This window comes from Giraffa tippelskirchi, chromosome 9 (genome assembly GCF_054371585.1).
Source record: "Giraffa tippelskirchi isolate mGirTip1 chromosome 9, T2T-mGirTip1v1.2.pri, whole genome shotgun sequence".
In the NCBI taxonomy this organism is placed as follows: domain Eukaryota; kingdom Metazoa; phylum Chordata; class Mammalia; order Artiodactyla; family Giraffidae; genus Giraffa; species Giraffa tippelskirchi.
Genome location: NC_137283.1, coordinates 94,024,433 through 94,050,184, shown reverse-complemented (window position 1 = coordinate 94,050,184; position 25,752 = coordinate 94,024,433). Strand labels below are relative to the sequence as shown.

The 25,752-nt window shown below is 39.0% G+C and overlaps 1 protein-coding gene across 2 annotated transcripts in view; it reads left to right on the top strand.

The window, feature by feature from the left end:
• Window positions 1–25,752, top strand: part of RNF217 (ring finger protein 217) — a 125,643-nt gene that overhangs the window by 70,147 nt on the left and 29,744 nt on the right. For both annotated transcript variants that reach the window (XM_081526136.1, XM_081526135.1), the window contains exons 2-3: window positions 5,692–5,925; window positions 20,316–20,480. In XM_081526136.1, the coding sequence (XP_081382262.1) occupies window positions 5,692–5,925; window positions 20,316–20,480 (399 nt within the window). The remainder of the gene's footprint in view (window positions 1–5,691; window positions 5,926–20,315; window positions 20,481–25,752) is intronic.

The window sequence follows — 25,752 nt, the reverse complement described above, 5'->3', positions numbered from 1 at the left end:
TACCAGCTGAGCCAGCAGAGAAGCCCAGTGCACAGAAAGTGCTTCTAACAATGCCTGGCATAGAGAAGCTGTTGCATACCTTTCATGACTGTTGTTATTGCTTTCGTTGTTGTATTCTCTTCTCCTCTGCCATATTAATGTGCTTCTTTTTAATGATAGAGGAAATCTAAAATCACTTGGTCTTAAGTGAACAAAAGACGATAGTATAAAGCATGCTGTATGCTATCAGGACCAACCAAAACCAAGATCAAAACATGTAAACCATGCATTTGATAAACTGAGCCTTGAAGTCCAAGGCTTGTATTTTCTTTGTCTTTTTCTTTGGAAGAGTTAATTAATAAATATGTCACTTTTCCAGTTGTCTCCCTCACCTGTGTCATTGAATTACTTTTGAGTTCTCCCCAGTGGCAGATTAGCCATCCAGCTTGAACATTAAGTGGGTAACTGTGTCTCTTACTAACGCCCTTGGAGACTGTTGTAGAATTAAATAATTTTGTCAAGAATGGACATGCTTTTGTTCATATTTGGAGAGCATATTTTTCAGTGATATAAATAGTAGTATTAGCATTGAACACAACAGAAATTTAGGCCTTTTGTTTTAATTATATTAAGTACAAAAAATCCTATAAATAGAAGTTAGATGACATTACTGAAACTAAATTGATATTAAAGAATTATTGTCATTTAAAAAAATATTTGGTATAGTGATTATATATTTTTTAAAGATTTCTTATTTTCTTTAGACTCATACTGAAATATTTATGAGTAAAATGACATGATGTCTGGTATTTGGACTAAATAATATGGGAAGACTGTAGTAGGTCAGGGCAGAGAAAAAATAAAATTGACCAAGCTGAAGCATGGGTACTTAAGGGTTCATAATACCAATCTGATGACTTGTGCATATGTATATGTGTTCCTAATAATTTTTAAATTTTGGGATAGAATATTAAATGAATTAATACCACTAAATTCCAAATTGCTAGAAGAGGTTATCAACACAAATTTAATTACTGTATTCTCAAGTTCCATCGGAGAAGGCAATGGCACCCCACTCCAGTACTCTTGCCTGCGAAACCCCATGGACGGAGGAGCCTGGTAGGCTGCAGCCCATGGGGTCGAGAAGAGTCAGACACGACTGAGCGACTTCACTTTCACTTTTCACTTTCATGCCCTGGAGAAGGAAATGGCAACCCACTCCAATATTCTTGCCTGGAGAATCCCAGAGACAAGGAGCCTGGTGGGCTGCCGTCTATGGGGTCGCACAGAGTCGGACACGACTGAAGTGACTTAGCAGCAGCAGCAGCAGCAGCAGCAAGTTCCATGAGGGCAGGATTCATGGTTTAAGCTACTTTATATCCTAGATTTTTATATCCTTTACCTGTAATATTATAGGAATTTAATATATGTCTTATGGATGAATTAATGATCTTTACTAAATTTGCAGTGAGTCATTTCCAGCAACTATCACATATCCATGTAAACTATGTTTTATTAGAAATTCTCAGTGAGTATTAATAGCACCCACCAATCATTAGGTTATTTCAAGCCAAAAACCTGGAATTCTTGACTCCTGCCTTTACTTCATCCTCCATATCTGGTTCATCACCAGACCCCATTGGTTCCATTTCCGAAATGCATCTCCTGTCTGCCTACCTCTTGCTGCCTGGATAACTGCAGTAGTCAAGTGCCACTGGTAGAAAGAAACAGGTACCATCCAGAGACCTACTTTTCCCCACTCTGGTCCAGTGTATTCTCTGGGAAGAGCCAGGATGATTTCTTTGTTAAGTGTAAGTCAGGGTTTGTCACTCTCACAAAACCAGTCAGCGATTCATAGTGAACTTAGAATAGGATCCACACTTCCCGTCCCAGCAGCAAGGCTTGCATTTCTGGCTCACTTGGTACATACATGTTTCAGTGGCCTAGTTCTGTTCACTGCACAACGGGCACGAATGCACTTTCTGCCCTGGAGCCATGGTCCTTGTTTCCTCAGCCATTCAGTCCCTCCTGCAAGTTCTCCACATGACCAGCCCTGTTCTTAGCTGTCACCTCTTCGGAGATATCTTCCTTGATGTGTAGTTCCTTCATAGGTAGACGGATTCCAGTCTACCTGATTCATTTACTTGTTTATCATTTGTTTCCTCCAGTGGAAGCCCCGTGTCTCTTTCTCTGTCTTCTTATTTCCCCAGAAACCATCGTAACAAGCCAAACCTGTAAAAACCACGTTTAGTTGAAATCTAAGATGTGATCAGTTGCAGGATGCAGTATTATATTATGTGTCTCTAAGAAAATTAAAATGATACTAATTAAACTATGGCACAATGCTAAATACTATCATTGTAAGATAGTCTTGACTTTTGAAATATTAAAATGTTGAAAAAATGCATCTTTGAATTGATGAATTATGTACCTTGTTGAATAAATAAATGTACTTTACTCAATCATGATTATTATTTTTTAGTGATCTTCTGAGGAAATAATTCTGAAAAAATAGACATGTACAGGCCAGAGATTGCCTAGGTCATGAGTAGTGTTTTATTATGAAAAAGGGGATGTTAGTATGAAGAAGTATGAATAATGCTTGCATGAGTAATTGTTCCAGCTGCCAGTTATTAGCTTACCAGCAATAATTGTTCCAAACTGCCAATTATTATCTTACCAGCAATAATTCAAATTTTATAGGCTCCAAGTGGGCCAGGAAACTTGAATTCTCAACAGACACTTTGAGAGCCTCGTTCAATCTGGAAGTAGATTCAGGCCCTGTGCTATAAAAGGAGGGAAGACAAATAAAATGGGAGGTTGGGATTAACATATACACACTACTATATATAAAATAAATAATCAACAAGGGCCTACTGTATAACACAGTAGATTCTACTCAATACTCTGTAATAACCTACATAGGAAAATGATCTGGAAAAGAATATATATATGTACATGTGTAACTAAATTATTTTGCTCTACTCCTGAAACTAACACCACACTGTAAATCAACTATTCTTCTTGCGTGCATGCTCAGTCGTGTCTCTCTGTGACTCCATGGACTGTAGTCCACCAGGCTCCTCTGTCCATGAAATTTTCCAGGCAAGAATACTGAAGTGGGTTGCCATTTCCTACTCCAGGGGACCTTCCCAACTCAGGATCAAACCTGCATCTCTTGCGTCTCCTGCATTAGCAGGCGGTTTCTTTACCACTGTGCCACCTGGGAAGCCCAAATCAACTATATGCCAATATAAAATAAAAATTAAAAGAAAGAAAAACATAAAAGCTAATAAAAAGGGAAGAATACAGAAAAAAGGAGGGAAGACAGAAAAGATGGGGACAGGCATTGGAGAGTTGGTAGTGGGAGGGTAATGGGACATTATCATATTGCTTCTGTTTAATAAAATATGAGATCATTTGGCTCAGTGTAGCAGGGTAGAGATTTTGGAGCTTTCTGAGAAAAGAGAAGATATGAAGTAGGCAAAATGCAGAGGGTGTGAAGGAAAAGGAAACTGTTCTTTGGGAATGGAATAGACTTGCAGGCAGATATTTGAGAAGCATGAAGAAGACAAGGCTTTGTTTGGACATCAGACGGTAGGTGTCCCAGTGTGATACCAACACCTACTGCTGACAGAGGAACAAGATGACCCACTCCCTTGAGCTGCTTGGATTGTCTGGTTCCTGTACTATATTCCATTTCTTTAAGACCTGACTACCTGGGTGGCTGTGAAATTACTACTTCCATTGTCACTATTTATTTACTTAAATAAACTTAGAGGCAAGGGAGGGGAGGTTAAACATTGACCCGGAAGTAAAATAATCCAGCTCTTACTCCCGCAAGTACGCGGCTCCCCAGTAAGCAGGAGTCACTTGAGATGTACCAGTGAACTCTTCGGTGTGGAATGAAAAGAGATTGTCTTTTCACATGCAGAAAACAGAAGTTTTCAATTTTCATAGGTGTCTACTTCAGACTCCTAAGGTGGCTTCACACTCTGCCCTCTTGTTCGGTTCCCAGTTTATCTGCACAGCCTCTGACTTCAGCTATAACTGAAAATAATATAAAACATAATTTGGGTTGTAATAACTAACAAGTATAATAATTAGATCTGATTGTAACTATAAGCAGACTCATCAAAAGAATAGAAAAAATTGCTTTGGGCTAATACTTGAAAAGCATCTCTGGACCATCTTTGTACAATAGTAGCATAAGATGATATGGAAACTTACATTTCAACAGGTCAGTACTAATAAGGTGGCTTATCCAAAGTTAGTATTAAATATGTCGTTGTCAGGCATCCTATAGACTGTAGCTTTTTACCTACCTTTCCTCAAGATAAACAGCAAAAGTTCAAAGTTACTATGAACTTAGGGTCTTTGTTAATTGCTCATTATAGATGTTTTCTTTCCCCAGATCAGGTGACTTTTTCGCATTCCTCTCTCCATATGCATAGTGGGCTTTTCTTATTAAGGTCAATGTGTTTCACCTTCTCAAAATGTTAAGTTCACCAAATGAGAAAGAAATGGTTTGGGGTTGTTTTCCATTTAGAGCTTTCACTACCTCCCTTTGATACCCTAAGATGGGCAAAAAGAGACTGTGATGCCAGGAATGTAAAGGGTTTTTGTCACTATTTATGGAAAACAAGCCCAAGTCATCCTTAAAAAGTAGTTTATTTTTTTGAATCCTTTGAAACTTAATTGTGTCCACACTTTGTACTTAAATCTTATATTGTAATTTTTAATGCTAGCCATTTCTTGAGTTCTCTAACAAATAAATAGTAAATGTATCATTCCAGTACATTCCCTCTCCTCTCTCGTAATCTAACTCTGTAGTTCTTTGAAGGAGTTCATTTTATAAATTACTTCAGAAGCAGCCAGATCTCAGAGGGATTTTTTTACAGTTTTATGATTGGTATAATTTTCTTACTTGTTCCTATGATTCTGATGACATGGGAACAGTTATATGTTCTTTACCTGAGAAAGTCAGGGGAAAGGGTTTTTTCTTTTTAGCAATAATTTTTAGACTGCTGGATGTTGCATATATAAGTAAAAGCCTATTTTTTTTGGTCTTCTTAAAGTTAAATGTGCCCTAAGTCTAATGCCGAGTAAGGTTATGGTAAGAAAAATTTGAGCTTCCCTGGTGGTTCAGATGATGAACAATCTGCCTGTAATGCAGGAGACCTGGGTTTGATCCCTGAGTCTGGAATCAATATCCTTGGAGAAGGAAATGGCAACCCACTCCAGGATTCTTGCCTGGGAAATCCTATGGACAGAGGAGCCTGGCAGGAACTTTGTAGTAAGGTTGAAAAATCTGAAACACCTTTTCATCCAAGCTGTTCTTTTATTTGGCTCATTGTCTGAATGCTGTCTCATCCTGCAGGCTGCAGAGGGTTGAATGATAATTTGCTTCCCAGGTGAGCCTGTGATTTAGGCCCATTCCAGTTCTCATATTTGATAATCATTATATTTAATGATAGAGAATACTTAAATACCCTATCAATCATTTTGGAAACATTATATAGTAATTATTTGGTATCACCTGACACAGGTACCAAAGTGATTATCATTTATTATGTTACAGAATGATGAAAAAATGACAGATAATCCTTTGCTATAATTATGAAATAAGCATTATCATGTGAAAAAAGAAAAAGAAGAGAAATGTAATAACCAGTGCTTTTTTTTTTCTCTCCCATTTGTTCTTTCACACAGGTACAGCTTGGCCAAGTGGAAATCAAATGCCCTATCACTGAGTGCTTTGAATTCCTGGAAGAAACAATGGTTGTCTATAACCTGACACATGAAGACTCCATCAAATACAAGTACTTCTTGGAACTTGGCCGTATTGATGCCAGCACTAAGCCATGTCCTCAGTGCAAGCACTTTACAACCTTCAAGAGAAAAGGACATATTCCCACCCCTTCCAGATCAGAAAGCAAATACAAAGTAAGCATGTTCACCAGAGTTGTGGGTTAGATGTCACATAATGAGAGAAGCCAAGTTAGGCCAACTTGTGGTAGGCGTTAAGTGGGCTTCCTTCCCTTATCAGAGTCCAGCGTGAGTATACAATGGCTGTAATTCTGAAAAGGTATGGTTTGGGGATGCTGCTAATAGGAGAGTACTCTTGAGGATTTAATTAAAGTTCTCCTTTGGCTTTAACCTGTTTAAAGTTCACTCATAGCCAAATTAAAAGACTAATTTTTAAAGTAATTATCACTGCTGTTACTAAATATTAAATAAATGTGTGTTAGTTGCTCGGTCATGTCCGACTCTTTATGACTCCATGGACTGGAGCCCACCAGGCTCCTCTATCCATGGAATTTTCCAGGCAAGACTACTGGGGTAGGTTGCCATTCCTTTCTCCAGGGGATCTTCCCAACCCAGGGATCAAACCGAGGTCTCCCGCATTGCAGGTAGATTCTTTACTATCTGAGATTTTTTTCCGTGGACCCAATGTGAATCTATCTATAATAAGTAAAATAGTGTAATATGCTATTTATTCATTTGTTCAGCAAATACAAAATGCCAGTATATGCTGGGCAGTGTGTTAAGTTTGGGGGATTCAGTGGCAAACGTGACATAGTCCTTGCTCAAAAGATGTCTAATGAAGGTGAGAGAGTCATATGTTCTAAAATGATAGTGCAGTGTGAGTAGTCATAAGGGGGAAAGGCAGGGGTGGGATGCATTGCGAGATTGGGATTAGCATATATACACTACTGACACTATGTATGAAATAGGTAACTAATGAGAACCTACTGTGTAGCACAGGGAAGTTTATTCAGTGCTCTGTGATGACCTAAGTGGGAAGGAAATCCAAAAAAGGAGGGAATGTATGTATGTGTATAGCTGATTCACTTTGCTGTACTGTAGAAACTAACGCAACTCTCCTCCAATGAAAGCTTAAAAAAATATATGAGTAGTCATAAAACAAAAATGTGAAACCCAGTAGAGTTGTGCTTTAAGAACACTGACAGAGGAGGGGGTCTGGCGTGTCAGGAAAGGCTTCCTGGAGAAGATACAGTTCTCCAGGAAGATAAATAGGGGAAAGCATTTCAGAGCAAGGGAGGAGTAAGTGCCAGGCCCAGAGGCTGAGGCGGGCATGCTGAAAGTAAGTGCTTGGTAGAACTAGTGGAAAGAGAATAACTTTAAGAGCAGGCAGCAGGTCAGGTATTTAAGAGCAGATCATGTTGAGTCTTTCACCCTGTGCTCAGGCTTGAATTTAAGTCTGCTGGCGTTACAGAAAGATCATTCTGGCAGGATACGGAAGATGTCAGAAGGCAGGACTGAAGGCAGGGAAACACAGCAACAACAGTGGGAGCAAACCCTTGCTTCACTGCCCTGACTGTACATTAGAATCTCCTGGGGAGCTTTCAGGCACACCAGTTGCTCAGCCCCTAAACCCTCCCTAACAACTACCTTCCAAATGTTTGAACCTCACCAAGAGGCTCTAATAGGCAGCAGAACTGGGAACCTTGGCAATAAATGAAGCAGAAATAAATACAAACTAAATGTTGATCAGGAAGCAGTTTAAAGTCTTGGTGATAGGTGAGAGATGAAAATCTCAACGTGAAACTTTTTAAATTTTTTTATATTTTATATATTTTGATATTTATTTTATTAAGCAACTCAAGAAAAATAAAGCTAGTGCAGATTTGGGGAATGGTTATTATTGTTTTTCTTAATTACTCTTATAGAAGAGATGATCGATAACAGAAAGGGTAAATAATCCCCCTGTTCTGTACTCTACAGAGTTCTAGGGATAATTCAAATAATATCTGAAGCAGTGATTTTCTTACTACTTAGTACAATGTTTTATATGGAGAAGGAAATGGCAACCCACTGCAGAATTCTTGCCTGGGAAATCCCATGGATAGAAGAGGCTGGGGGGCTACAGTCCATGAGGTCTCAAGAGTCAGACACGACTTAGTGACTAAACCACCACCACCCACAGTGTTCACCTAGCATTTTCATCATGAAACTCCAAGTTCTCACATTAGCATTAACTATCTGATTTACTTGCCCATACCTGTCTGGATCTTATGAGTAAAGGGAACACAGACATGGATACTCTAGCAAAGGAACTGTGGCATTCATGATTACAGTATGGCACCCTAAACTGAGATTAATAGTGTCATTCTTTGGGATTAACCAATGGTTATTTGTTAGGTTGACTGTATTTTTTAAAATTCAGTTTTCCCAATAACAGAATCCAAATTGATGTAGTTTGTCATAATTTTAAGAGTAGTGAATTCAAGTACCTGAATGCAATAAATTGAGTCATAAGGCAACAGAAACAGAGAAAAGTTTACTGCTCATATCTAACATGTCTGAGCAATGTAAAATCTCTTCATAATATTCCTTAGAGTCTATATTGTGTTTTGTATATATTGATGAAACCCTTAGAATATATATTTCAATATTCTTTCTGAGTCAAGTCATATTAATAATATCCTGATCCAAGATGTCATTCTTTGAAGATTTATTATGGTTTCTGCTGTCAGTTCAGAGGCATTTAACATCCAGGGTTAAAATTGCTTCAAAATATTACAGCTATTTTACACCAGGAAATACTTTTAGTGGATTCCCAGGTGGCTCAGTGGTAAAGAATCTGCCTGCCATTGCAGGAGATAGATTTGATCCCTGGGTCGGGAAGATCACTTGGAGTAGGAAATGGCAACCCACTCCAGCATTCTTGCCTGGAAAATTCCATGGATAGACGAGCCTGGCGGGCTATAGTCTGTGGGGTCACAAAGAGTCAGACACAATTGCATATGCGCTCATATACTTTTAGTATATCACACTGCTGCTACTGCTGCTAAGTCGCTTCAGTCGTGTCTGACTCTGTGCAACCCTATAGACAGCAGCCCACCAGGCGCCCCCGTCCCTGGGATTCTCCAGGCAAGAACACTGGAGTGGGTTGCCATTGCCTTCTCCGAGTATATCACACATGTTATATCATATTTGAATATTCCATTTAAATAGGTTTTTGTAAGTTTTTTGTACTCTGCAGATGGAGAAAAGGATAAACAAACTATATCAACAAGCAGGAACAAGAGCTCTTAGGGCCAGCTTATCTTTCCAGACCCTCACTCAACATCTTTTGGCAAAAGTTCAGTAAATAGAGCTTTTCATTATGTTCTGAACACCACAAAATTCTTATTATATGAAATAGAACAAGCACATTCCTGAATTGAGAAACTTAGGTTGAGACAACCTTGCCTGTGGACAAATCCAGTCTTTCTCATTCCTAACATTTGTCTTCTCACCCCTGAAACTCATGAGGCCAAGAAGTTTTACCATTCCATTTCTATGAGATTGATTTCACTTGCCATTTAGAAATCTAATTTCTAACCTAAACAGTTTCTATAATTCATTAATGCAGCTCCAAATGCATGTTAATGCAGAGAACTAGTTAGCTTGGAGAAAATAAAAATGGCTGGGCTGTAATGGTGCTCAGGTGACGCACGGAGACGGGCACATCACCAGCCTCTGAAGGTTTTCTCCATAGCAATTATCATCTGGGATTTTACGGTGTATTTGTGTGGTTATTTGCTTAAAGTCTCTCCCACTGGTCTCTAGGAGACCAGGTCCAGACTTGCTTACTGCTGATAACCTGTGTCAAGCACTCTGTCTGATTGCATTTCATGAGGGAACTAATCAATGGGTCAGTGCATAAATAATAATGTGTACTGTAATAAATGTGGGTGGAAAATGCTGAGCACATAGGAGAGGAAAGGGCAGGAGAGGTTGGGAAAGCTTCATTAAAGGGCAAATGCATTAAGCTAAACTTTGAAATGTTGAATTTGCTATGCTGGAAAAGGTGGGTCAGAGCACAGGCTTCAAACCAGATTTAAATTCTCAGCCTGCCATATGCTATCTCTGTAACCCTAAGTACAGCTTCTGCATCTTTTACTGGTGGTAGAAATAAAACCTGTCATAAGAGTATAATAAGGATTAAATAAGATCGCACATATAAAGTGCATAGCACCATGTCTGATATATCCTAAGTGCTCAACACATGCTAGAAATTAGTATGCTTATTATCATTATTAGGAAAAGTCAACCCTGAGTTATTAGGGAGGGGATGGAGGAGTCAAAAACAATAGAGGTAGAATAAAAGATGGGGTGACTGATGGATGGTCAGAGTAAAAAGGGGATGAAACAGACTTGAAGTTCTTTGAGTTTAAAGAACCTTTGGAGCATCAAAGAGATGTCCAGGAGGCTTGGATCTAATGTTAGGAGTGATCTGATGGAAATAATTAATATTTGGGAAGAGGAGGAGGTCACTGAATTCACAGAATTCAAAACTATATGTTTGGGAGGTAGGAAAAGTTAGTTTCTCCTGGGAAAGAGTAAAGGATTGCAAATAATTTAAATATACTTATTTTACTCTTAGGAGTTTTACTGAGGTACGGGCAATTCTGGGTTTCCTTCTTATTTCCAAATGTAGACCAAGAAATGATCCCCCTTTTCACATTATTTGGAGTAAGTTTAAGAACATGCATAAATCAACAAGGGAACATGTTGGAAATAATCCTTTTTATGGTTTCCTTGAGGCAAAACTCACAATCATCCCCACTCTTCTTCCCACAAATATTAAGCTGAACCTTGATAGTTCACAGAATGGTGCTTTGACTCATCATAAGGTGAAAAAAGCCAATAAAAACATCCTGGGGAAACTCCCTCTGTGTTCCTACCTTATGTCTTATGCATTACTTTCCCTCTTGTAACCATAAATCTTTTGGTTAGAAGTCACAGCTTATAAAACTGCACAAATACATTATTTTTTCATGTGAAAGATAACTTTTCTAAGGTCTTTAAGAATGTAATCAAATCAATGGGTTTGTTGTTCCTAACTGGTGGACTTTAAAATAGGCTTAAGTGAAAGGCTGGAATTCTGGTACTACCCAACTTACTTGCTTCCTGTGTCTGTTATTCAGTCCCCAATGACCTGTCCTATACTCCAGAAAGATACCTGTCTGGCATCTTTTGGACTGCTTCTCCACGCTTCCTTAGCATCTCAATTTCTGTTTGGGTTCAGCCAAGGGTTGGCATTGGCAGGGAAGGGGAGAGTAGAAAGAGAGCATAGTGCATGCATTGTTCTGTCCATGGGATTCTCCAGGCAGGAATACTGGGAGTGGGTTGCCATTTCCTTCTCCAGGGGATCTTCCCAACCCAGGGATCGAACCTGGGTCTCCTGCAATGCAGACAAGTCTCCTGCATTGTAGGTGGATTCTTTACCAACTGAGCCACCAGGGAAGGCCCGTTTCCTTCCTACTTCAGTGCAAAGCTCTAGCAGTAGCTGTGTCCCTCCATGGCTGTGGCTTCCCTCTAGGTGGTCCTCCCCTACAGCCCCCCCACTGTTTCTAATGCTCACTGGGCTCCAGAAAATTCTTCCCTTGTCTCTTTGGCCCTAGGAGTGGCAATGACTCTCTACTACTTCTGCTTCTAGGAACCTGCCAGTCCTTTGTTCAAATCCACCTGCACCTCTTCAGTCATATTTTCATTTATATATACAGATTAAAAAGTCAATAAAATGTGCTTAAGCTCCCTTCTAGTAAAGACTATTTGAGAACTTTTTTCCCATCTATGAAAATGTTTGAAGCTTTCCCATGGAAGTGTAGTTAACGTGCTGCTCTGCTCCGCAATTTCCCCTTGACACCATCACTTTAAGTTGACAGTGTTTACAAATTGAGAGTCAGATTGTGCATCAGCCTGGCAAGATCAGTTTAGCTCATGACACACACTGAATTCTCTTGGCAGTAATGCATCATGAATGTCAGGAGCTGAGAGAAAACAAGTGTAGTTTCTTAAATGATTGCTGCTAGCATGGATTTGTGAGGGAGATAAAGATGGCGTCCTTGATTCTGGTTTGAAGAAGCCATCTTGTGAGGAGGGATTAACATAGACACACTACTATATATAAAATAGATAATCAACAACGACCTACTGTATAGCACAGGGAACTCTACTCAATATTCTGTAATAACCTAAATGGAAAAAGAATCTGAAGAAGAATGCATGTGTGTGCTCAGTCACTTCAGTCGTGTCCGAGTCTTTGCAACCCAGTGGACAGTAGCTCACAAGGCTCCTCCATCCATGGGATTCTCCAGGCATGAATACTGGAGTGGGTTGCTGTGCCCTCCTCCAGGGGATCTTCCCGACCCAGGGATCAAACCCGTCTCTCCTATGTCTCCTACATTGGCAGGCGGGTTCTTTACCACTAGCACTGCCTGGGAAACCCCTTAAGAAGAACAGATATATATGTATAACTGAGTCACTTTGCTGTACACCTGAAATTAATACAATATTGTAAATCAACTAAACAAAATTTTTTAAAACAGGAAAGCCATCTTAAACAGAGAGTGTTATATATGTGTCCACTGAAAAAACAGTATCATGCTCAATTATGATGCAAGGCCTAATAATTTTATTAGAATGCATTTGTCCCTCTAGTTTCTAATGAGGTGTTTTGCCGAAATTGTTCTTTGTTTCCTTTCTTGATGCATAAATTAGCCATAATATTTTATAGAGCCTTTCCTTGTGCGTGAAACTTCTAACAACAAAAGCCAAATATTGAAACTCATTTGAAATTTTAGCCTTAAGAACGAAAAAAAACTACACTAATTGTAATATTAGAGCCTCATGGCTCCTGTGAATTGACCTGCCATAGGATAGAGAACTGTTTGTTTTTTTCACTTTATGATATCACCCCTTGGATCTTTAGCACGAGAGGCAAGTGAAGAATCATTTCTTTGTGATGACCTGCTGGATAGTGGGTAAAAGTAAGCCAAGTCTGGTGTTCATTGTAAAATGTTCTGTAAGATGTTAGGACTGCGCATTTCTCACCTACTTTATTGTGTATTCCTACCTTGCCATATTTACCCTCTCAGAACTGTAAGGCAGTGGTCCCCAACTTTTTTGGCACCAGGGACTGGTTTCGTGGAAGACAGTTTTTCCATGGACCAGGGGGAGGTGGATGGTTTGGGGATGTTTCAAGGGCATTACATTTATGTGCAGCTCCACCTCAAGTCATCAGGATTTAGATCCCAGAGGCTGGGGGCCTTTGCTGTAAGGGAACCCCATGCATTACCCTGTGTGTGTGAAAGTGTAAAAGTGTTAGTCGCTCAGTCACGTCTGACTCTTTGTGACCCCATGGACTGTAGCCCACCATGGACTGTAGCCCACGAGTCTCCTCTGTCCATGGAATTCTCCAGGCAAGAATACTGGAGTGGGTGGCTATTCCCTTCTCCATGGGATCTTCCCAATCCAGGGATCGAACCCAGTTCGCCTGCATGGCAGGTAATTCTTTACCACCTGAGCCACGCTGTGCAGCTCCACCTCAGATCATCAGACAATAGATCCCAGAGACGGGGGGCCTTTGTTGTAATGGAATCCCATGCATTAGTCTACATGTGCATAAATCCTCTCTACAAAATGCCTACCAAGTGACCATTCAGACACTGAAGGCTTCCATTGTCAGGAAAAGAAAGTGAAGTCGCTCACTTGTGTCCGAGTCTTTGTGACCCCATGGACTGTAACCTACCAGGCTCCTTGGTCCATGGGATTTTCCAGGCACAAGTGCTGGAGCGGGTTGCCATTTCCTTCTCCAAGGGATCTTCCGGACCCAGGGATCGAGCCCTGCAGGCAGAGGCTTTACTGTCTGAGCCGCCAGGCAAACCATTGTCAGGGAACCTGCTACTTGCAGAATCATTCCCTTCCCTTTTGAAAGCTTCATTGTTACCTTCAGGCTGAGATCGCTTTCTCCTGCTTCACCTGTTGGTCACAGAGAATATTCCCATTTTCTCATGTACACGCTGTACTTAGATGGCCCTCTTGCTTCTTCCTCTGGTATCTCTGTGAGAGGTTAGTCTTTTGTGTTGTCTTCCAAGTAGGGTGATGTCATCCTGCCATGGGTAGGGAGTTTGGGTTTATACAAATCGGAGCAGAATCTTCCAGGACTTCATATTCATCTATGAAGAGGTGGGTCCTCATAGACTCAGATACTCCACTGGGTCTTGCTTTCTAGGTTTAGAGGAAGAGTCTGTAAATACTTACAGATGTTTCCAGGCAAGATGGATTAGTATAGAACAGTGATTCTCAAAGGAAGGAGGAAGGACTCTCTTCAAAGGACAGAATCCCTATTCCCCCGTTCCAATATACTGTCCTAGAAAATCTTGCCTCTCAGTTAAAAACAGAAGTTAGTATTGAAGTGAATGTGTATACATGCATGCTAAGTCACTTCAGTTGTGTCTGATTCTTTGCAACCCTAGGGCCATAGCCCATCAGGCTTCTCTGTCTGTGGGATTTTTCCAGGCAAGGATACTGGAGTGGGTTGCTATCCCCCCCCTCCAGGGAATCTTCCCAACCCAGGGATCGAACCCAAGTCTGTTAGTCTGCCTGCACTGGTAGGCAGGTTCTTTACCATTATTAGCTCCACCTATTGTGCAATAAATTTGTGTATTGCTTATGTAAAAGGAGTGTGGAAACCAATAAGAGCAAGGTGGGTAAGGTGATTTATATGAATAAACACTATCTCCATTTAGGAAATCTTGTCATGTGTTATTCTGCATTTTTGTCCTTGTTTGGTCCCCAACCTTTAGGAAAGCTTCCCTTTGATTTCCCAGTTTAAGCTATACTCTTGAGAAATTAAGGCAAGGGTCATTTGGCCACGTTTGGACCATGTTCAAGGAGCAGTGCCTCATGGAGCTATGTATTATTGGCACTGCATTCAGGGTGAGAATCCCAATTAGCAGGTAAAATCTTAGGGATTAAAAATCAAACCAAGAAGTCAAGTCATCTTCCCATGTGGAGACCCTTCCCCCACTGCCACTCCTGCTGTTAGACTTGATCTTAAAAGGGAGCAGATTGTGCTTCCTTGGAAGTATTTAAAGCCATGCGTTGGAGACTTCTTTTCTCTTCTCTATAATACTCAGCACTTCCTCACAATCTCCTCCTCTTCAAGAAAACCACTTAAAGTTGTTATAGAACTTTTTCACTAGTGGTAAAGAACACGCCTGCAAATACAGGAGACTCAAGAGTTGTGAATTCAATCCCTGGCTTGGGGAGATCCCCTGGAGAAGGGTATGGCAACCCACTCCAGTATTCTTGTCTGGAGAATCCCATGGACAGAGGAGCCTGGCAGGCTGTGGTCCATGGCGTCACAAGAGTCGGACACTACTGAAGTGACGTTTATAATTATGAGATGTCTCAATTATTTACATATATATGGATTATTTTCTTTCGGACGCACTAGTCTGACAGCCATAAGTTGTATATGGTTCATAGGAGAAGTTTCTGGACCGTAGTGTGCTTTGAAAAACACATCAGGAGTATAGGAACCGTAATGTAAAGCTGATTGGACTCTGTTTATTGGGCACATTGGCGAGATTCAGGGTTGACCCAGATGAAGTGATACCTCTTTCCAGGTTCCACTTGAGCGCTTACTATTTCCCCAGTGCACTGTGTTCGCTCAGGCCCCGATGGCAGCTCAGGTTGCACTCTCTTTCTGCACCGTGATCCCGTAACTTGTCCCAGTGACACCCCCACTCGGCCTTTCAAGGCCTTATTCTTTCTGATTTCTACCCTTTGGCCCTTCCTTGAGGCAGTTTTCCCGTGGCTCCCACTTGTCCAGGCTTCCACTCCAGTAGTTATCACATGGTTTTATAGCTCTTCAAGTTGATATTTTTCTGCATTCAGTAATGTTTTTGAGGACAATGTTCCATTCTTTCTGATATGTCTAAAATTAGTGCACTCAGTATCTGTTATTTGAAGGTGCTCAGTATTTGTTGAATGGAAAATGAATTGATGAGTGTTTCATTATTGAGTATTTGTCTTAGTCTGAAGTTCTGTTAATAATAAAGCAAATTCTTCTTGGAAAACCAAGTCAATTCATATTGGCCATGCTACATTTATACATGGATGTTGTCTAATATTTTGAGTTTGATAAGTAAGGATTTTGTGATTTACTTAAAATAATTATGTATATAGGACTGTATAGTATTTCATGAAGAAAAAACTTTTCTAGGATGTTCTTTGGTTTTTAATTTTGTATTTACTTTGTGGGTTATTTCTTTATTGGCATGACGAACTGTTAAGAGAAAATACAATTTGCTTAGAACAGGTAGGTTGGTTTAATTTGTCCTCAGAGCGTCATTGTAGCCCAGGATTCTAGAAAAGCTAAGGAAATTCAAAAGTAAAAAATGTAATATAAGTTTCTTTTATCTTTCATAGATTATGGAACAAGTTAATGAAGATTCCTATCTCTGATAACTTTATTTTTGAAACTCTCGTAGCCTTGCCTGTTGTAGAAGAGTTACACGTTAATCATGATGTTTCATGTGGATATAATATTTAGTAAACATCATCTGGTAATCTAAGACGCAATAATACCATCTCAGCCACTGGTTGTAAATTAGACATGTTGGTTTTTCTTGGAATTCATGTGATGTTAGCCAATGTGCAATTCTTGCTCTGTGAAAAATCATTCATTTTACAAAGAACTTACTCAAGTGCCTACCATGTGCCAGAAGTTCTGTGTTACTTAACTCAGGAAATACAGAATGAATGAGAAGCCAGCCTTTGCCCTCTGTGAACTTGTAGCCTGTTAGGGAGATTAGACAGCTACATGTCTAATGTCAGTTCTACAAGATACCAAAACTGGTTGGGAGAAATAGGGGAGACATCCTGAAGCAAGTAGCATTTGATCTAGTAAAGGTTTCCATAGATTGTGTTCATTGGACTTTTTCCAATTACGAAAAGCAGGGCTATGCTCTCTCTTAAGCTCCATCACTTAATGTATTTTAATATAAAGCTGCAGGGAAATAGGAAGGGCAAGAAAGCAGTCCCAGCTGCCACCATGCGGGCCTCATGGAGAGCTGGACACGAGCTCTGGGAGCATGAGAGCCCCTCCGTTGTGTTCCTAGAAGTGAATGTCTGTTGTCCCTTCTCCAGTGATCTGTGCTGTGGTCACTCAGCTTTTCTCTGTCTTTGCCTCTGTAGCAAAGGTAGAGTGCTTGTGTATGTATCCCTGTTTCGCTCCTCAAGAAAAAAAAAAAATCTGTCTTGGCTAATTGTGACCCCATGGACTCTAGTCCTTGGAATTCTCCAGGCCGGAATACTGGAGTGGGTAGCCTTTCCCTTCTCTAGGGGATCTTCCCAACCCAGGGATCGAACCCAGGTCTCCCGCATTGAGGGCAGATTCTTTACCAGTTGAGCCACAAGGGAAGCCCAAGAATGCTGGAGTGGGCAGCCTATCCCTTCTCCAGCGGATCTTCCCAACCCAGGAATCAAACCAGGGTCTCCTGCATTGCAGGCAGATTCTTTACCAACTGAGCTATGAGGGAATCCAAAGTAAGGCAGTAGTTATTTTCATGTTTTCAGTGAGAGACAGTAAGCAGGCGGATCTGAATTTAAGTTATTTATCTTCACTTGAGAGCTTGGTACAAAACTCCTTTCACAGTTTGCTGCCAAGTCTGTGTTGCCTGTGAGGATTGGCAGTAGGATCTTCAGTGAAACTTAGTTGTTTATTATGGGATGTTGGAAGCCAGAATCCTTGGGATGGACCCCAAATACCTGATTCCTTATCATTCTGGTACCTTAGGAGAACCATACATTTCTAATTGTCCTCATTAGAGATCTGTAGATAGGATAGTTCAGCATCGGTCACAAAGATCCTTGAGCCATTTTAGTGTCTGACATCCTTTGAGTTAATCCCAGTTTCAAGGCATCTCTTACAGTTAGTCTTCTGCTATTCATTTCATAAATATAATCTAAGACTGACATTAAAAACCAACGAGATTCTTTTTTAATATAACAATGGTAGAGTTCAGTAATTTAGAATTGTTTATAACATCTAGTAGAAGAGAACTGAATTAAATATTCAAACCCTCTGACATAGTGGCAGAAGCAAGAGGTAAAGTAAGTCATTTTTACTTCCCTATTTCATTCATTATATAAAAAATTATATTCATACAGGCCCCGAAATCACTGCAGATGGTGACTGCAGCCATGAAATTAAAAGACGCTTACTCCTTGGAAGGAAAGTTATGACCAACCTAGACAGCATATTAAAAAGCAGAGATATTACTTTGCCAACAGAGGTCCGTCTAGTCAAGGCTATGGTTTTTCTAGTGGTCATGTATGGATGTGAGAGTTGGACTATAAAGAAAGCTGAGCACTGAAGAATTGATGCTTTTGAACTGTGGTGTTAGAGAAGACTCTTGAGAGTCCCTTGGACTCCAAGAAGATCCAACCAGTCCATCCTAAAGGAGATCAGTCCTGGATGTTCATTGGAAGGACTGATGTTGAAACTGAAACTCCAATACTTTGGCCACCTGATGCGAAGAGTTGACTCGTTGGAAAAGACCCTGATGCTGGGAAAGATTGAGGGCAGGAGGAGAAGGGGACGACAGAGGATGAGATGGCTGGATAGCATTGCCGACTCGATGGACATGGGTTTAGGTGGACTCAGGGAGTTGGTGATGGACAGGGAGGCCTGGCGTGCTGCGGTTCATGGGGTCACAAAGAGTCAGACACGACTGAGCAACTGAACTGAACTGAGGCCCCATATGATATTTACATGTGTTCTTCATTGTTTTCAGTGATCATTTTACATTGTTTTATTACCTGGAGTTTACCTACTTCGACTCATTCTTCTTACTCTAAAAATAAATTAATTTACCTTTAATGATCAGAAAAGGCAAAAATGGTTATCTTAAATGACTAAAAAGTATCATCTCTTTAGAAAACACAAGAGGTTTCCTAATTTATCTGAGTAAAATCTTGAAAGGGATTTTCAGAATTAACCTTATATTAATAGTGTTATAGAATTCTAATTTACTGCTTAGATTAACCACATGACTTTCTTTGACTTTGACATTTTAATTTTCAATCATCAAAGCAAGAATGCTGTTTAGTATGAGGAAGTGTTTTAACACAATGGAAAGAATGCTGGCCTTGGAGTCAGACACTTTTACTTGCTATGTTTCTCTGGGTAAGTTATTTAATCTCTGTAAGCATTAGTTTCCTCATCTGTAAACTTATGATGTTCATGCTGACTTTGGAGCATTAGTTTGTTGATAAAAATAAATAATGCATGTAATGCAACAGTATAAACATTATCATATAACAGCATTTTAATAAATATACATGAATATTTTAAAAAATTGATGACAAAATACTGTTTGCTTTTGCCATCAAGTTAAAAGCAAAAGTATTTTTGTTACTCATATTTGCACAGGAAGAACATGATCTATTCCTGACATAGGTGAATACTGCAGTGCTTAGAGTTATAACAGAAGAGTTGACTGTAATTGCCATTCAGTTACCCTATAGATTGGAACCACTGTTTTCAAAAAAAGAAAGTAGTGACATTGTGTACAGTTTACGAAAAGACTTGCTAACTCATCTTCAAAGTATAGTCAGTAAATTCACTCATGCTCAGTGAAGAAAGAAGCAGGAGCACAGAGAATAGTCAGTTATCGTTGTTTATAGTGAGACATTTTAGTAAAGACTTTAATCAAACAGAGATAGAAAGTCAAGTTATACCCATATGTTTCAGCGAGGATCAGAAATATGGTTTGAGAGTGGGATACTCCATTGTTATTCAAAATGCAGGAAGTCGGATAAAATGTCTTTCCTGTCAAGAGGAAGACAGATATTTTTAAAACATACACATGCATTCTATACACCTCTGCATAGTAACCATACAAAGACATCTTCTGATAGTTTCCTAGGTACAGGCCACAAGACCACCATACAGATAGTCTTCTAATAAGATCCTTTGTATTATTTTTATAATTAATCTCCCTTATATAAATAGCAAACCAGGGATATCCATTATCATAGCAAATGCTGGTGTAGTAGTTCATTTGCTGTTTTGTTTTTTATTTGATGAAATATCTGGGGCAGGGTGTTTGATTTTATAAAAGTGAATGAAGCCAAGAGCAATGGAAATGCTTGGGAAACTGGTTCAAGGGCCAGGCAAGTTCAAGAGTGGTAGCCTGAGTGGGGATTCGGGGCATTTTGACCTTCAGATTTTACCTCTGTACTTCAATCTGAGGGCTTTTCTTAAGGCCAAATTGATTTACAGAACATCCCAAGGTTTAATTCTACTCTGGTCTACAGACAGCCTGATCACCCATGCCAAAGCTGTTCTTTCCTCCTTTAATATAGGAGTAGTCGTATCTTACTGTAGTTTGTTTTATCCAGGGGGAGGTATTTTAAATTTGGACCAATTATAGCCTTTCGCTAATTTCTCCAGGCATCACCATTCTTATCTTCTTAGACACTTTAAATATATCCACTAGTACTTAACATTACTTTTCCTTACACAGATCCAGTGCCCCACTTGCCAATTCGTCTGGTGTTTTAAGTGCCACTCTCCTTGGCATGAAGGTGTTAACTGCAAGGAGTACAAAAAAGGAGACAAACTGTTGCGTCACTGGGCCAGCGAAATTGAGCATGGGCAGAGGAATGCCCAGAAGTGTCCAAAGTGCAAGGTGAGACCACCTTTAGGAGGAAGGGAAAGATGTATGCATCTAGGGGTCACTGAACAGTAATATTTACAATGTTGAAGTGATTCTACGTGTAACTTCCCTAATGCAGGCATGCAGAAAAAGAATACTTGCTGTTTCATTTTAGAAGAGTAATTGTACAGCTAAAATGAAGATTTTATATAGAAATAGTGTATATTTTTATTTACCTTACATTTCAAAATTTAAGGAGTCTACATGCAACTATGGGTCTTAAACTTCAAAATCCTTATTTTCCATTTAAAAATGGAAATTTATATATAGAAAAAATTCATATGAAAAGTATATAAAGTATTATTTCTAGTTTACACTAGCAGACTGTACTATAATCACTTCTCAATTAGGTAGGCTCTGAATCCTTGTAAGCCTTTGTTTGTTTTCTCTCTGCCCTTGCTTATCATTTTAGGATTACATTAAACTGGCCATTTCCGTTTTTAGTAAATCTGGTGAAAGTGAAAGTGAAGTCACTCAGTCGTGTCCGACTCTTTGCGACCCCATGGACTTGTAGCCCACGAGGCTCCTCCATCCATGGAATTTTCTAGGCAACAGTACTGGAGTGGGTTGCCCTTTCCTTCTCCAGGGGACCTTCCCAACCCGGGGATCGAACCTGGGTCTCCCGCATTGCAGGCAGACGCTTTACCATCTGAGCCACCAGGAAATGAGGGAGAGGCTAAAAGCTTCAGGTCTTTATGGATCCCATTTTTCAATTTTCTCTTGATAATCATGCAAATAATCAAGAGTTAGCAGGCATTTGAGCAGAGACCTAGACGTTGAAAGTCAACCGTGCAGACAGCCAGGGAAAGGAATTTCTCCTATAGAGAAATCAGCACATAAATCCAGCCAGAAAACTTTGGATGAGATGCTTACAGGGTAGGGATCTGTTGAAGTATTTATATTTCTAAAGCTCACTGTAGAAAATTATATGTGTACATATGTATATGTATACTCCACCATGTGTGGTTTTCATATTTTGCCAAATTTATTTTTGAATATCACGTCTAAACTGGGCCAAATTTTATTTCAAGAATGAATTTTCCATTTCTTTCAGGAGAACTTAGCACCGAGGTAAAGGAAATTTGAGTTATCAGAAAAATTTTAAAAATTAATCATGTGAACCCAACCTGAAGTAGTATAAGTATATTCTGAAGCTTATAGATGAAAATATAGATGAAATATACAGATGAAAAAAAAATATATATATAATGCACAGATGGACTACACCAACATCACATACTAGTTTATAAGTATATTAATAGTCAGTAAAGCATTGCCTAAAATAACATGCTGTGTTCTTAGCAACTGAAAGAAAATTTTGAAATAGTTTGGATGGCCCGGCCCTATTAAAAGTGATGGCTATGGGTGTCTGAGTTAAAACGCTTCCTTTGTTTGTCTGTAGAAGGCAAATCCATCTACAGTTATCCCTTTGGTTTTAAGACTGTTTGAGATTGCTGCATTGATTGCTCTGTACACTTATTTTTCACCCGGTGCAGAACAATGGGAGAATGAGGCCTTTCCCCCTTCCTCCTGCCTTTTCAGTTTATTCAGAGCTACTGCTCCGTTTCAAACTAAATAAAGGCCAGTAGGAATTCAGGAGCCCTGTTTAAGTCATTCTACTTGAGACTTCGTTCGTAATACTTTACATTTCTCTGAAAAGCTGTGAAACAATTGCCAGTTGGCGTGGCTTGCAGAATGTGTTCTCAATGAAGAATACTGCAACATTACACGTTAGGGGTATTCTCAATGAGCTGAGGTAGTACATAAAAACATACATTTGTTACTGTAATCCTTCAGTCTAACATTAAATGGACTCTGATTTATTGAAAGGAAAAGCACCCAGGTGTAAGGAATTTACTGAATGCACTGACGGTTCCCCACAGCTTTAACAAATATCAACAGTTAAGAGAAAGCATACATGCTGGGTTTCTTTTCAAATAATAGCTAAAAAGTTGAGGTTTTAAAAGGAATTACCTTTTGATTAGATGAAGGGAAAGGGGCCAAAGAACCATGGAATGAGTTTACATTCATTCCCTGTGGAGCAGAGAACCCACTTTCTGGTGAGATTCAGATTCCATGAAAGTTGTGTCAGGTTACGTCATATTTTATGACTTGTTTTGAATACAAATAGTTTTAGGGTTTTTTTAAGCATGTGTGACTTTAAAATTTTGTATATTTTTAATTCTGATTTTGTTGTTGTTGTTGAGCCATAAAGTTTTATATTTACCCATGAAACCTCTCTAAGAGTAGAAATCCACAGGGAGATATTACTCAGTGAATTAATATTTTTTTACGGGCCAAGGCTTTATTTTCCTAAATACTCTTTTAAGATTTATAAATATGAAAAAGGAAGATGCTAGGAGCTTATGAAAAAAAATTTCATACAGTGCTTCCAGGTGAACAAAACAATTATCATATATTTTCATATGAATATGTTTTTATTAATGATAATCAAATGTGTTTAAAATTTTGTTGGGACCAAAGTATATTTATGTACCCTGCACAGTATGTTAGATTGATCCATAATTTTAATAATTATTTTGATTTTTAAGTGATTTTTTTTAATAAAGGTCATGTAACATATGATAGAAATTTGGAAAACAGAAAAAGAATTCACCACTCTAGTATACTCACTATTAATCTATCAGTGTCGCTTTGATTTTTCCACTATTTAAGTAACTTTAAAAAAAACATTGTAATATGGGGATAATTTGATACGCCTTGTTTTTTCCATTTAACTTTTCAAACCATTCTTATGTTACTAAGTAGTTTTTGTAACATGTATTAAGTGAAAGAAAGGGAAAGTGTTAGTTGCTCAGTCATGTCCGACTCTTTGCAACTCATGGACTGTAGCCTGCCAGGCTCCTCTGTCCATGGAATTCTCGAGGCAAGGATACTGAAGTGGGTTCCCATTCCCTTCTCTGGGGGATCTTCCCAACCCAGGGATTGAACCTAAGGTCTCCTGCATTGCGGGCAGATTCTTTACCATCTGAGCCACCGGGAAAGCCCAACATTTATCAACTATGTAATATTTGCTTAAATATCTTCCATCTATTAGATACCAATGCTGGTTTTGTTTGGGTTTGGGATTTTTAAAAAATATATCCCTATATTATAATTTGTTAATGATATTCATCTAGAATATATATTTTCTATATTTTGGACCTTTTCTGAAGATAGAATCACTAGGTTAAAGGATATCAATATATTCAATATTTAGTACATATTGCCCATTTGTTTTCTAAGAAGATTGAAACCATTTATCACCAGAAAAGCTTGAAAAACTATTTCCATATGATCATTTCTTATTATTTAGCATTTCAAGTATTTTTAAATGTTTATTTAATACTTTAAAAGTACTTTTTTTATATTTTGAACTGAGTATATTTTTTAACATATATACTTTTAAAAGAGAGCTGGACACATTTTCAGCCCCTTTTACCCAATACTTTGGGGAGCGCCAGTTTAAAGACAGCAGGAAGTTAAAGTAAAGAAACAATTATATTAAAAATGCATATTTAAGGTAAGTATTATCTCTTCAAAAATATTTCTTAAATATTGTAATATGTTAATGTTATTAAAAATGGGTGATAAATTCATGCATGTCTATTACCCCATTATCTTTAATTTTTAAATGTTGGAAATAGTTCATGATTAAAAATAAATAAAACCTAACAAGGGAACAGAAGGACTCTAACATCAGATTTCTGGAGCTGCTTACACATCTGCATTTGCCCCTGCACTCTCTAAGGATGTGACTGTTGCATTTTCATTTTCTTCCTCACATAAAAGTTAAACTTTTCTTCATCATATAAAAGTTAAACTCAGAATACTTGGTTTACTAAAGCAAAGTTTGGGTTAATATTTCTCAAAATGGTTAGCTTTTATTAAATTAGAAATTTTAAACATCCCTGCTACAAATTACCTTCTTCCTTAATGTCAGATAAGAGAAATATTTATGTAAATATTTATATAATGTGGAACAAATGCAGTCATAGCCAACAAGATGACAGGCAGCTGACCACTTGGATTTTTCTCTTACATAAATAACTATGTATCTCTATTTAGGACATTTTACAAAGCATTGAATAGAGAGAATTAATTAGGCTAATATAGAAGTAATGTGATTTATGAATTAAGAGTAATTAAGTCATTTATTTTATTTCCAGGTCAACGTATTTCCTATTTGTAGGAGGCAGGACACTTCTCTTTTTTTTTTTTTTTTTTTAAAGAAATGCCAAGACATGAACAGGGAGTGCTGAGTTCTAATATGCCATCTTATTTTATTCATAAAATGCCTTTGTACAATGCTCTGTCTTTCTTTGTGGGGTTAGCACAGCAGTAATAATAGCAATACTATCTACCTGTACTGACATTAATTACATATTACTCTCCATTGTTATACAGTTTTATTAGTTATCAAATCCTCAAATGTGATACTGAGATGCTAAGTTCCAGTGTGCCATCCAGATCTTAATTATTAAATGCTTTTTGATAAAGCTTTAAGGTGTTTCATAGGAGGATAAGGAGGCTGCAGACGATGAGATGGTTGGATGGCATCATCGACTCAGTGAACATGAGTTTGAGCAAACTCCAGGAGATAGTGAAGGACAGGAAGCCTGGTGTGCTGCAGTCCATGGAGTCGCAAAGAGTTGAGTGCGACTTAGTGACTGAACAACAGCAGTTCAGTTCAGTTCAGCCGCTCAGTCGTGTCTGACTCTTTGCGACCCCATGAACCACAGCACGCCAGGCCTCCCTTACCATCACCAACTCCCTGAGTCCACCCAAACCCATGCCCATCGAGTCGGCGATGCCATCCAGCCATCTCATCCTCTGTCGTCCCCTTCTCCTCCTGCCCTCAATCTTTCCCAGCATCAGGGTCTTTTCCAATGAGTCAGCTCTTCGCATGAGGTGGCCAAAGTATTGGAGTTTCAGCTTCAACATCAGTCCTTCCAATGAACACCCAGGACTGATCTCCTTTAGGATGGACTGGTTGGATCTCCTTGCAGTCCAAGGGACTCTCAAGAGTCTTCTCCAACACCACAGTTCAAAAGCATCAGTTCTTTGGTGCTCAGCTTTCTTTACAGTTCAACTCTCACATCCGTACATGACTACTGGAAAAACCATAGCCTTGACGAGATGGACCTCTGTTGACAAAGTAATGTCTCTGCTTTTTAATATGCTGTCTAGGTTGATCATAACTTTCCTTCCAAGGAGTAAGCGTCTTAATTTCATGGCTGCAATC